The sequence below is a fragment of the Dipodomys merriami genome, unplaced genomic scaffold, assembly GCF_024711535.1.
Source record: "Dipodomys merriami isolate MVZ:Mamm:240054 unplaced genomic scaffold, mDipMer1.0.p SCAF_55, whole genome shotgun sequence".
Lineage (NCBI taxonomy): Eukaryota > Metazoa > Chordata > Mammalia > Rodentia > Heteromyidae > Dipodomys > Dipodomys merriami.
In genome coordinates this window covers 4143849-4155952 of record NW_027206124.1, presented here as the reverse complement: position 1 = coordinate 4155952, position 12104 = coordinate 4143849, and the positions used below count along the sequence as shown (strand labels likewise).

At 42.6% G+C, this 12104-nt stretch overlaps 1 protein-coding gene and 1 long non-coding RNA gene across 2 annotated transcripts in view; one reads left to right on the top strand and one right to left on the bottom strand.

Moving 5' to 3' along the window:
• The window catches only part of LOC138811786 (uncharacterized), a 61253-nt gene extending 56217 nt beyond the window's left edge, over positions 1-5036 (top strand). The window contains exon 5 of the long non-coding RNA XR_011367498.1: positions 4548-5036. This is a non-coding gene — a long non-coding RNA (uncharacterized lncRNA). The remainder of the gene's footprint in view (positions 1-4547) is intronic.
• The window catches only part of Ep300 (E1A binding protein p300), a 79571-nt gene that overhangs the window by 47903 nt on the left and 19564 nt on the right, over positions 1-12104 (bottom strand). Inside the window, exons 4-8 of the mRNA XM_069999620.1 lie at positions 10222-10483; positions 6491-6604; positions 5032-5277; positions 2074-2167; positions 1460-1597 (exon numbers count right to left, since the gene is read on the bottom strand). Of these exons, the coding sequence (XP_069855721.1) occupies positions 1460-1597; positions 2074-2167; positions 5032-5277; positions 6491-6604; positions 10222-10483 (854 nt within the window). The remainder of the gene's footprint in view (positions 1-1459; positions 1598-2073; positions 2168-5031; positions 5278-6490; positions 6605-10221; positions 10484-12104) is intronic.

Sequence of the window (12104 nt, the reverse complement as noted above, 5' to 3'; positions counted from 1 at the left end):
GCGCTAGCCTTGAGCTGAAGAGCTGAGGGACAGCGCCCAGGCCCAGAGTTCAGGCCCCACAACCGGACCCCCCCCAAAAAAAAAAAAGAAAGAAAGAAAGAAAGAACTAAAGCTAAGGTTTTTGGTTGTTGTTTTTTTTGGTAGTGGGGCTTGCACTCTGGATCCTGGGCACTGTCCCTTAGCTCTTCAGCTCAAGGCTAGCACTCTACCCGTTGAGCCTCAGCGCCATTTTTTGTTTTCTGGTGATTTATTGGATGGAGCTGGGAAGGTGGATCAGTGGTAGAGTGCTTGCCTTGCATGTATGAGGCACTGTGTTTGATTCCTCACCACGACTTAAGCAGAAAAGGCTGGAAGTGGCACTGTGGCTCATGGACTTTCCTGCTGGCTTTGATCCTCGATCCTCAGATCTCAGCATTCTAAGTAGCTAGGATTATAGGTGTGAGCTACCAGGGCCTGGCTTAGTTTTTCTTTCTTTCCTTCCTTCCGTCTGTCCTTCCTTTGTTCTTCCTTCCTTCCTTCTTTTTTTTTAAATATCCTTTTTTTTTTGGTCGTGGCCTTGGCACTGTCCCTCAGCTCTTCAGCTCAGGAGAACGCTCTACCACTTGAGCCACAGCGCCACTTCCAGCTTTTTTCTTTTTGCTTATGTGGTGCTGAGGAATTGAACCCAGGGCCTCATGCATGCAAGGCAAGCACAAAACCACGGAGCAACCTTCCCAGCCCCCCTAGTTTTTATTTTCTTTTGGAACTAAGGTTGAATTTGTACTTGCTAGGCTGGCATTCACTTGAGTTACTCCCAGCCAGGATTTTGATCTCAGATTTTTTTTTTTTGCCTTATCTACCCAGGCTGGTTTCAAACCTCAGTCCTCTAAGTCTCAGCCTCCTAAGTAGCTAAGAACTGTTATTATGTGCCACTGGTGCATAGTTCTTTAGTTTTCCTTAAAAAATATAAATGATGTCTGTCATTGACATAAAAATTTAATTTTTGACACTAATCAGAATTCAGTATTAAAACTGGACTCCTACAAATGTGAGAAAGATAAAATGGGCAATAAGAAAAAAAGCAGGAAGTGGACACCTGGTTCAAAGTGGTAGAGTACTATAGCCTTGAGCAAGAGAGCTTAGGGACAGCACCCAGGTCCTGAGTTCAAGCCCTACAACTGACAGAAATAACCAAGACCATTACTATCAACAGTATAATAGTAATATTCCTTTGAGTAAATGCATGGCAGATTGGAAGCATAAAGATATAGTAACTCTTGGGGGGATTGGGTGGGGGGGCAGGGGGAGGCTGGGAAGGGATGTGAAGGGTAAACAAAGGAGGAGGCTGCAATGCTTGATAAGAAATGTACTCATTATCTTGCCCATGTAATTGTAACCCCTCTGTACAGTATGTTCACAAAAAATTAAAATTAAAAAAAAAAGATATAGTAACTCTTATGAGAAAAGCCCATAATCTTACAGTTTATGAACCAGATGGTTTCGAAGATCCTGAGTAATATCTTCATGCCACTGTTTCCGAATTCCAGTATTGGATGGTTGAGCTGCTGTTGGCATAGGACCCAGGGAGGTCACACTAGCATTTTCATTGATCATTGGGCTTTAAAAAAGTAGTTATGATAAGTTTTAGTGAAGAAGGATACGATAAAGAAGACATCCACTAATTAGAAGTAATAGTTGATTACTGCCATAGATCTGTGTGGGAGTGTGGTACTGACTGGATTTTGTGTTTGTACCTGTGTAAAAAAGTGTATACAGAGGAAGAGTAGTCTCCTGAATGAAAAACTAAAGTCCTGCTATGAAAGTTAAGTGGATTAGACATATCTTAATTTTCAGAGAGCACTTTGTAAGAGGGTTCTTAACAGTGGGAGAGAGAAAATTTATTAGTATGTAGATAAAATACAACTTCCTATTTTATTAGGAAAAGTGCAAGTGACTCTAGACATAAGTGATATAATTCTAAATATATATAAGGATGCTATCCAGATTCTCTTCATTCACAAAAGACATTTTAAAACAAAGAAATTCTTACATAACTGAAATGTGGCTCAGGACATAAATCACATTAAAACTTACTTTTGAGAATTTATGGCTGAATGCAACATGGAGTCAGAAAGAAGATTTGGGGTTTGAACCCCTACACCTCCATTTACTCCCATAGGACTAGCACCTAAGTCAAAAGAAAGTAAGAAAAAACAGAAATAAATAAAAGCCATAAAACAATAGGCTTCAAAGGCAAATTGAAGAAAAAAATGAGTAGCACATAAAATAAATTATTAGCAATACATACTCTATATAAAGCAGCCTTTAAATCCAGTAAGAAAATGGCGAACAATGCAATTAGAAGAGGCAATTCATCATTATCATCCTTTTTAAATAACAAAAAACAAACAAAAAAACAATCCAAAGGCTAGGAGTATGGCTTAGTGGTAAAGTGCTCGCCTAGCTTGTATGAGGCCCTGGGTTTGATTCCTTAGTACCACATAAACAGAAAAGGCTTGAAGTGGAGTTGTGGTTCAAGTGGTAGATTGTTAGCCTTGATCTAAAGAAGTTCAAAAACAGTGCCCAGGCCCTAAGTTCAAGCTGGTGGCTCACCCCTGTAATCCTAGCTACTCAGGAGGCTGAGATTTAAGGATCACAGTTCAAAGCCAGCCTGGGCATGGAAGTCTGAGAAAATTTTATCTCTAATAAGCCACCAGAAAACCAGAAGTGGCACTGTGGCTCAAGCCTTGAGCTGAAGAGCTCAGGGACAGCGTTAAGGCCCAGAGATCAAGTCCCACCACCAACAAAAAAAATTCAAGTATCCTCCCATGTACTTTCCTGCTCAAGTCTACTGCTCTACCACTTTGAGTCACACAGTGCCACTTAGCATTTTCTGGAAGTTAACAGGAGATGAGTCTCATGGATTTTCCTGCCAGGGCTGTCTTTGAACTGCAATCCTTAGATCTCACCCTCCCAAGTAGCTAGGATTACAGGCGTAAGCTGTTAGCATCAGGGTAAGTAACATGTTCTTACGGTACAATAAGTACTTTTTTTTTTTTTTTTGGGGGGGGGGGAGGTGGAGGGGCTGTCCTGCGGTTTGAACTCAGTGCCTGAGCATTGTCCCTGAGCTTCTTTTGCTCAAAACTAGCACTCTACCACTTGAGCCACAGTGCCACTTTCAGCTGTTTCTGTGTATGTGGTACTGAGGAATCAAACCCAGAGCTTCATACACGCTAGGCAAGCATTCTAGCTAAGCCACATTCCCTGTGTTCTCTCAGGTCCTGAGTTCAAGCCCCACACACGAGGGGGAAAAAAGAAAAACAAAAACACACACAAAAAAAACCCTTTTCACCATGTGCTCAATACGTTCTTAATAACAAATTGATTTTAAGATCAGTCTTGTATTCAAAAGTTGATATCCAAGGAATTTAAAGTATTCATTAGGCTGGAAATATACTTCAGTGGGGAGAGATTTGTGTACGTGGGCGCATGTACACGCATTCATGTTTATTTAACAGGAACAACATTTTCAGTTCCTAAACAACTTTTTTTTGGGGGGGGGGAGGGGGGAGGGTCCAGTCGTGGGGCCTAGGCCCAGAGTTCAGCTCTTCAGCTCAAGGCTAGCGCTCTACCACTTGAGCCACAGCGCCACTTCCGGCTTTTTCCTTATGTGGTGCTGAGGAATCGAACCCAGGGCTTCAGTCATGCAAGGCAAGTGCTCTACCACTGAGCCACCTTCCCAGCCCCCTAAACAACTATTTTATACAGTATTACGTATTATAATTTAGAGAGTAATTTACTGTTTAATTTTTTATTTTACGTGGTACCAAGGAATTGAACCCAGGACATCATGCATGACAGTCAAGCACTTTACCATTAAGCCACATTCATAATCCCTAGAGAGAAATTTATGTCTGAGGTATATGTAGATTACCTGCAAACAGTACACCATTTTATAAATGGGATTTGAGCATTCTACTATTTTTTTTTTTTTTTGCCAGTCCTGGCTGGGTACTATAGCTGAGCTTCTTTTGCCACTTGAATCACAGCACCACTTCCAGCTTTTATTTTTTACGTGGTACTGAGGAATCAAACCTAGGGCTTCAAGCATGCTAGCAAGTACTCTACCATAAGTCACATTCCCAACTCTCATCCCCCAATTTTTTTTTTTTAGCTCTTTTTTTTTTGTCTTTTCTTTTTTGGTACTAGGGATTGAACTCATGACGTTGCATTTGCTAGGCAAGTGCTTTGCCATTGAGCTACAGCCCAGGCCTCATCCCCCAATTCTGATATCTATGGATAGTCTTAGCATGAGTCTCCCTTATTTTTTAATAAAAAATTTAAAAAGGAGCAAATGCCATGAGAGTTAACTAAAAAAATATTGTAATCCTCAATATCTACTTGGAGAAAACGGTTGCATACCTGAAGATAGTATATAGCCACTAAAAAAGTACTTATGACTGAGAGAGAAGAGTTTTTGACTGGATATTTAAGTTACTGGATATTTAATATAAATAACCATACAGTGTAAAGATAGTTGTGGACTAATACATGTGATCTCATTTCAGCAACATAGGATCAAAATGAAGATCAAAAATGAAATACAGGCAGGTGCTGGTGGCTCATTCCTATACTCCTAGCTACTCAGAAGATTGCTATCTCTGAAGATATGGATTTGAAGTAAATACTCCTGGAAACTGCATGAGACTTTTATCTCCAAGTAATTATCAAAAATGCTGGAAGTGGAGAAGTTGTGGTTCAAATATTACAGCATGCCTTTAGAACAAAATCTCAAAGACAATGCCCAGGCCCTGAGTTCAAGCTGAAGAACCAACACAAAACAATCAATCAACAAAAACAAGAAAAGAAAAAGGAAATATAACAGAAGCAGTTCCCGGGTGTGTACACATTATGAAAGGACCTTTATAACACATATAGCAATTTAAATAAGAATTTAAGAAAAAAAAGAATAATCCATCAAAGGAGTTAATCCCGAATTTCTAGCCAGAATTTAATCAATCAACCAATGTGTCAAGGAAGACATCAACTTACTCATGTTGCTCATGGGCCGCATGCCTTGGGGAGACTGTCCAGACTGGGGATTCTGCTGGTTCTTCGTTTGCACCTGCGGTTGTGGTGGCATCTGGTTTACTTGATAGGGTAAGCCAAGAGCTGCATAGGCTCGCTCAATAGAGCTGGGATCAATCTGACTAACAGTGCTTAAGCTAGGTGTAGACTGCTGACCCACTCCGAGAGAACTAGGGTTTCCCAGCCCAACAGGTGCTCCAGTCAAAATTGCTAGAGAAGACAAAAGAATGGTATTACAATATTACACTGGGGAATGCTCTAAAATTTGAGTTGGGTCAGAGCTGCACAATTTATTTGAAAAAAAAAAAAAAAAAACGCAATTGCTTACATATGTTAAATGGTGAATTTTGTTGTATTTAAGTAACACCTCAATTTTTTTTTTTGAAGGGGGGAGGTGTTCATGGGGCTTGAACTCTGGGCCTGGGTGTTGTCCTTGAGCTGAAGGTGAGTGCTCTACCACTTTAGCTACCACGCCATTTCCAACACCTCAGAATTTGTGTGTGTATATATAAGTGTATATGTGTGTGTGTGCATACGCGTGCACACATGCTGAAATGGGGCTTCAACAAAGGTATGTGCCTAGTCCTTGAGCTTTTTCACTCAATGTTGGTGCTCTACTAATTGAGCCAGAGCTCTACTCATGGCTTTTTGGTGGTTAACTAGAGACAGAACCTCATAGATTTAGTTGGGTGCCAGTGGTTATACCTATAATCCTAGTTACTCAGGAGGCTGAGATCTGAAGAGCACTAATTCCGGCTTTTTCTGAGGAATGGAACCCAGGGCCTCATGCATGCAAGGCAAGCTCTCCTACCACTGAGCCACCTTCACAAAAATTTTAGGGGCTGGGAAGGTGGCTCAGTGGTAGAGCGCTTGCCTTGCATGCATGAGGCCCTGGGTTCAATTCCTCAGCACCACATAAGCAAAAAGGAAAAAGTCGGAAGTGGTGCTGTGGCTCAAGTGGTAGAGCGCTTGCCTTGCTAAAGAGCTGAGGAACAGCGCCCAGGCCCCACAACTGGAACCCCCCCACCAAAAAAAAGAAAAAAGAAAAGAAAAAAAAAAGCTCTTCTTCATACTTAGTAAAGTATTATCAATTTTGTTACTTTGAATTTTCATGCATTAAGAGTACAGTGCCTGCCGGGCGCTGGTGGCTCACGCCTGTAATCCTAGCTACTCAGGAGGCTGAGATTTGAGGATCGCGGTTCAAAGCCAGCCCAGGCAGGAGAGACCATGAGACTCCTATCTCCAATAAACCACCAGAAAACCAGAAGTGGCGCTGTAGCTCAAGTGGTAGAGCGCTCGCCTTGACCTGAAGAGCTGAGGGACAGCGCCCAGGCTGTCCACGACCGACAAACAAACAAAAAAAAACTATGAATCCTATCAAGTCACTAGTCAGAACCTCAGGATCCTTCTGGTATGAACTTACACTGCTGGTTTCTCTTATCCCCAGCATTTTTGAGCGGAAGACACACAGGACAGTCATGTCTTGTACAGTTCTTCCAGTGTGAAATGATTTGTCGAGAAGATGCACAGTGTGCCACTAAAACAAAAAAAATTTAAGTAAGGATTTTTACATGAATAATAGCGCAATTATTAAACACTCAAGCAAGTGATATAAATCATTTCTTCATAACAACACTACTAGAAGATACTATTAATCATAGCAACATAACTGGAAGATACTATTAATAATGAGATCTTAAGAGTTGAGAAAACAATAATTTTCACAAAGACAGTACAAACTTATGCAATCTAGTTGTAGAGCAGCCCATCTTCTACCAGCATGCTATATTTACGTTAGATAAAAGCATTATAAGCCAGTATTATAACACATATTGCCTATAAAAGTTTTTAATGACAGGGGCTGGGAAGGTGGCTCAGTGGTAGAGCGCTTGCCTTGCACGCATGAGGCCCTGGGTTCGATTCCTCAGCACCACATAAGCAGAAAGAAAAAAGCCAGAAGTGGCGCTGTGGCTCAAGTGGTAGAGTGCTACCCTTGGGCTGAAGAGCTGAGGGATAGTGCCCACACCCAGAGTTCAAGCTCCACGACCAGACCCCCAAAAAAAAAAAAAGTTTTGAATGACAACAGGACACCAGTGGCTCATGCCAATAATCGTAGCTACTCTAGAGCCTAAGACCTAGAGGATCACAGTTCAAAGCCAGTCTGGACAATAAAATTTGAGATTGAAAGAATGGCTCAAGAAGTAGAGTGCTAGCAATGAGTGGAGGGAAAAAAAAAAAAAGGACATTGAATGAGGCCCTGAGTTTATGCTTGTATATTAGGAGTACATACAGATTTGTTTTCTGGTGTTAATTACAGGACTTGAACTCAGCGCTGGAGTACTGTTTCTGAACTTTTGTGCTCAAAGCTATCAATTTATGACTTGAGACACAGCTCTATCTTCAGCTGTTTGGTAGGTATTTTTATTTTGCTTTTTTTTTTTCCCCCATTCCTGGGGCTTGAACTCAGAGCGTGGGCATGATACCTGAGCTGCTTTTGCTTATGGCTAGCACTCTACCCTTGAGCCACAGCATGACTTCCAGCTTTTTCTGTTTATGTGTTACTGAGGAATTGCATCCAGAGTTTCTTACATGTTTGCAAGTACTCTACCACTAAGCCACATTTCCAACCCTGGTGGGTAATTTTTTAAAGAGTTTTGAGGACTTTTCTGCCCCAAGTAACTTCAAAACCAGATCCTCAGATCTTGGCCTACTAAGTAATTAACAATGCCTGTACAAAGTTGTTTGTTTGGGTTTTTTTTTTTTTTTTTGGGGGGGTGCCTGTCCTAGGACTTCAACTCAGGGCATAAGCATTGTCCCTGAACGTCTTCTGCTAAAGAGTAGCACTCTATTTCCAGCTTTGAGTGGTTAAAAAAAAAATTTTTTTTTTGGGTCCAGTCGTGGGGCCTGAACTCTGGGCCTGGGTGCTGTCCCTCAGCTCTTCAGCTCAAGGCTAGCGCTCTACCACTTGAGCCACAGCACCACTTCCGGCTTTTTTCTTTTTGCTTATGTGGTGCTGAGGAATCGAACCCAGGGCCTCAGGCATGCAAGACAAGAGCTCTACCACTGAGCCACCTTCCCAGCCCCTGAGTGGTTAATTTGAGATGAGATCCTCAAGGGTTTTCCTGCCTGGGCTGGCTTCCAACCTTGGTTCTGAGATCTCAACCTCCTGAGTAGCCAGGATGAGCCACTAGTGCCTGGTTACAAAATTTTTAGTTGCTCTATAAAATTAGCTATTAAACTGGATAAAACCGATCAAGTAAAAACATATGAAAATGGGCATTTGCAGGACACAAACAGTAGCAAAACTCAGTAATACCTAACCATAGGCAATTATTTGCTGAATAAGACTCAACTGCATAGGGAGAGAAAATAAGGAATAATGGGATTACATGAAATTAAAAAAGCTACTGAATATCAAGGAAAACAAGTACCAACAAGAGACAACTCACATGTGGGCGCCAGTGGCTCAAACCTATAATCCTAGCTACTCAGCAGGCCGAGATCTGAGGATCCAGTTCAAACCCAACCCCTTGCAAGAAAGTCCATGAGACCCTTATCTCCAATTAACCTCCAGAAAGCCAGAAGTAGTGCAGTGGGACAAGTGATAAATCCCTAGCCTTGAGCTGAATTGCTGAGGGAAAGGGCCCAGGCCCAGAGTTCAAGCCCCACAACTGACAAGAGAGAATTCACAGAATGGGAATACCCAGAATATGTGAGTTAAAAATACCAGACGGTAAGACAATCAAATTAATAAAAGAAATTTAGTCTGCAAATGAATTAAGCAGAGTTCAATAGTACAAATGGCTAATAAATGCATGAAAAAATGTTTAACTGGAGTCCACTGCTCACATCTGTAATAATCCTAGCCACTGAGATCACTGTTAAAAGCCAGGCTGCTCAGGTTCAATCTACAAGATTCCTAATTGCAGTTAACCAACAAGAAGCTAGAAAGAAGTGGCTATGACTCAAATGGTAGAGTGCTAGCCCTGAGCAAAAAAGCTCAGGGATAGTGTCCAGGCCCTGAGGTCAAGGCCCTTAACCTGCAAGACCAAAAAAAAAAACGGGGGGGGGGGGGGGGGTAGTGGAAGAGCATTTTGCCTGAAGTACAAGGCATTGGTGTTTTGTTTTGTTTTTTTTTTGGGGGGGGAAGGGTTCCCTCAAAAATATATTTTCTGTCCGGATGGTGATGGATCACACCTATAATCCTAGCTCTTCAGGAAGCTGACCTCTGAGATCATTGTACAAAGCCAGACTGGCAAGAAAGTCCATGAGACAATCATCTCACTTGACCACCAAAATCACTGAAGGGGAGCTACAACTCAAATGGCAGGGTGCCAATCTTGAGCAACAAAGCTCAGAAACAGCACCCAGGGCCTGAGTTCTAGCCACAGGGTCAGCACAAAAGAAATAAATACACATATATAGAATCCATGTAAATATGTACTTGTATATGGCCTTGTTTATAGCAAATTTGTCTGTGCCCATGTGCCAGATTACTTCCAAAGATGATCCTCAGAGTATCCCGAGTATCTAGGATTACAGATGAAAACTACCAATGCCCATCCAGTAGATTACTAAACTGCCTAAAACTAAAGGGATCAAAGATGTCCTTCACCAGGTAGATAATCTGTAGTACATCCAGTACATCTAGATAATGAAACTTATTTTTTTGGCGGGGGGGGGGGGGGGGTTGTGGGGCTTGACCTCTGGGTCTGGGCGCTTTCCCTGTGCTCTTCAGCTCAAGGCAGGCGCTCTACTGCTTCAATCCACAGCACCACTTCCAGTTTTCTAGTGGTTTACTGGAGATAAGAGTCTCATGGACTTTCCTGCTCGGGTTGGCTTTGAACTGTGATCCTCAAATCTCAGCCTCCTGAGTAGCTAGGATTATAGGAACCTGGCTCAGACAATGAAATTTTTTGTAACACTTTACTGAATAAATAATATACACAAAGGATTGAGGGCACAGCTCAATGGCTGACCACTTGCCTTGGATGCTCAAGACATGGGGTGTAATTGCTAACATTGCAGTAACAACAAAAATGGAAATTAAAAGAACAAATTATATATTTTGCTTAGTTTGGATATATACATAAACAATACCATCATCATAATCAATGTACTAAAATCAGTTCCTGGCCCTATCGGCCTACTCACCTTGGCAGGACTTGCCTGACTGGCAGTGTGTCATGTGGTTCAGAACATTCTTCATCGTACGACAGTGGGGAAGGTTGCACTGCCTCACTTCCCCATTAGCCTGCTCCCGGCGCTGGCACTTGTGGGCATGTAAAAGGAGTACAAGCTGCTGCTGGATGAGCTTGCGCTTCTCTGGATCTGCAGTGTGTGCTCCAGAACCCATCCCTTGGGTGACTGGAGTCACCAGGCCTGGCTGCTGGCCCTGGGGGGCAGGTTGCTGCCCCTAAGGAATGTAATAAAGATACACAACTGTCAGTTGTGACCCTTTAGTAAATGCCAATCTATTTATTTTCAGGTAAGCCTTGTAATAGCCTTTGAAAGACATGTAGTTTTTTTGTTTTTTTATTGATAAAAACACATTTCTGAGGTTAGGGATATGTTTACTTGTCTTTACATGTCTATTACTTAGAGGATACCACCTAAAATATAGGTGACACACAACAAAAGTAGACCAGGTGTGGTGGCTCACACCTCAATCCTAGCTACTCAGGAGGCTGAGGATCACAGTTCAAAGCCATCCTGGGTAAGAAACAATTTTAAGTTGTTTTTTAATATATCCCCCAGTCCTGGGACTTGAACTCAGGTCCTGGGCACTCTCCCTGAGACTTTTTTTTTTTTTTGCTCCACGTTGGCACTCTACCTTTTGAGCCACAGCACCCACTGCTGGCTTTGTCTGAGTCTCTGGTGCTGAGGAATTGAACCGAGGGCTTCATGCATGTGAGGCGAGCGCTCTACCAATGAACCACCTGCCCAGCCCCTCCCTGAGACTCTGTGCTCAAGACTAGTGCTCTACCACTTGAGCCACTTCTGGCTTTTACTGTTTTTTTTTGTTTTTTTTGTTTTTTTTTTTTGTCGGTCGTGGGGCTTGAACTCTGGGCCTGGACGCTGTCCCTCAGCTCTTCAGCTCAAGGCTAGCGCTCTACCACTTGAGCCACAGCGCCACTTCCGGTTTTCTGGTGGTTTATTGGAGATAGGAATCTCACAGTCTCTCCTGCCCGGGCTGGCTTTGAACCGCGATCCTCAGATCTCAGCCTCCTGAGTAGCTAGGATTACAGGCGTGAGCCACCGGCACCCGGCTGTTTTTTTAACTGGAGATAAGAGTCTCATGGATTTACTGTCCAGGTTGGCTTCAAACCATGATCCTCAGATCTCTACTTCCTGCCTAGTTAGGATTACAGGAGAGAGCCACCAGTGCCCAGCTGTTGAGACTGATCTTCACTTAACTACCAAAAAACCCCACAAAAACAACGAAGTGGAGGTATGGCTCAACTGATAGAACACTTAAGTGAAAAGGTCCGAGCTATAAAGCCCAGACCCTGAGTTCAAGATCCAAGACCATTCCCACATGTGCACACACACACACATAAAATCTAAACATATGGTTGTAGTAAATCCAGACAATGAAATTTTTTTTACAGCTTTACTGAAAAAATGACATACAACAGCCAGGCGCTGGTGGCTCACGCCTGTAATCCTAGCTACTCAGGAGGCTGAGATCTGAGGATCGCGGTTCAAAGCCAGCCCGGGCAGGAGAGACCGTGAGACTCCTATCTCCAATAAACCACCAGAAAACCGGAAGTGGCGCTGTAGCTCAAGTGGTAGAGCGCTCGCCTTGAGCTGAAAAGCTGAGGGACAGCGCCCAGGCCCAGAGTTCAAGACCCACAGCCGACATAAAAAAAAAAAAAAAATGACATACACAAAAAAGGGTTAAATTTAGATTACTATGTCTTCCTATAATTACAGATCCCATGATTAACCAAAAAATGAATAAAAATGAAAAATAAACAGCCTGCACCAGTGGCTCATGCCTGTAATCCTAGCTACTCAGGAGACTGAGATCTAAG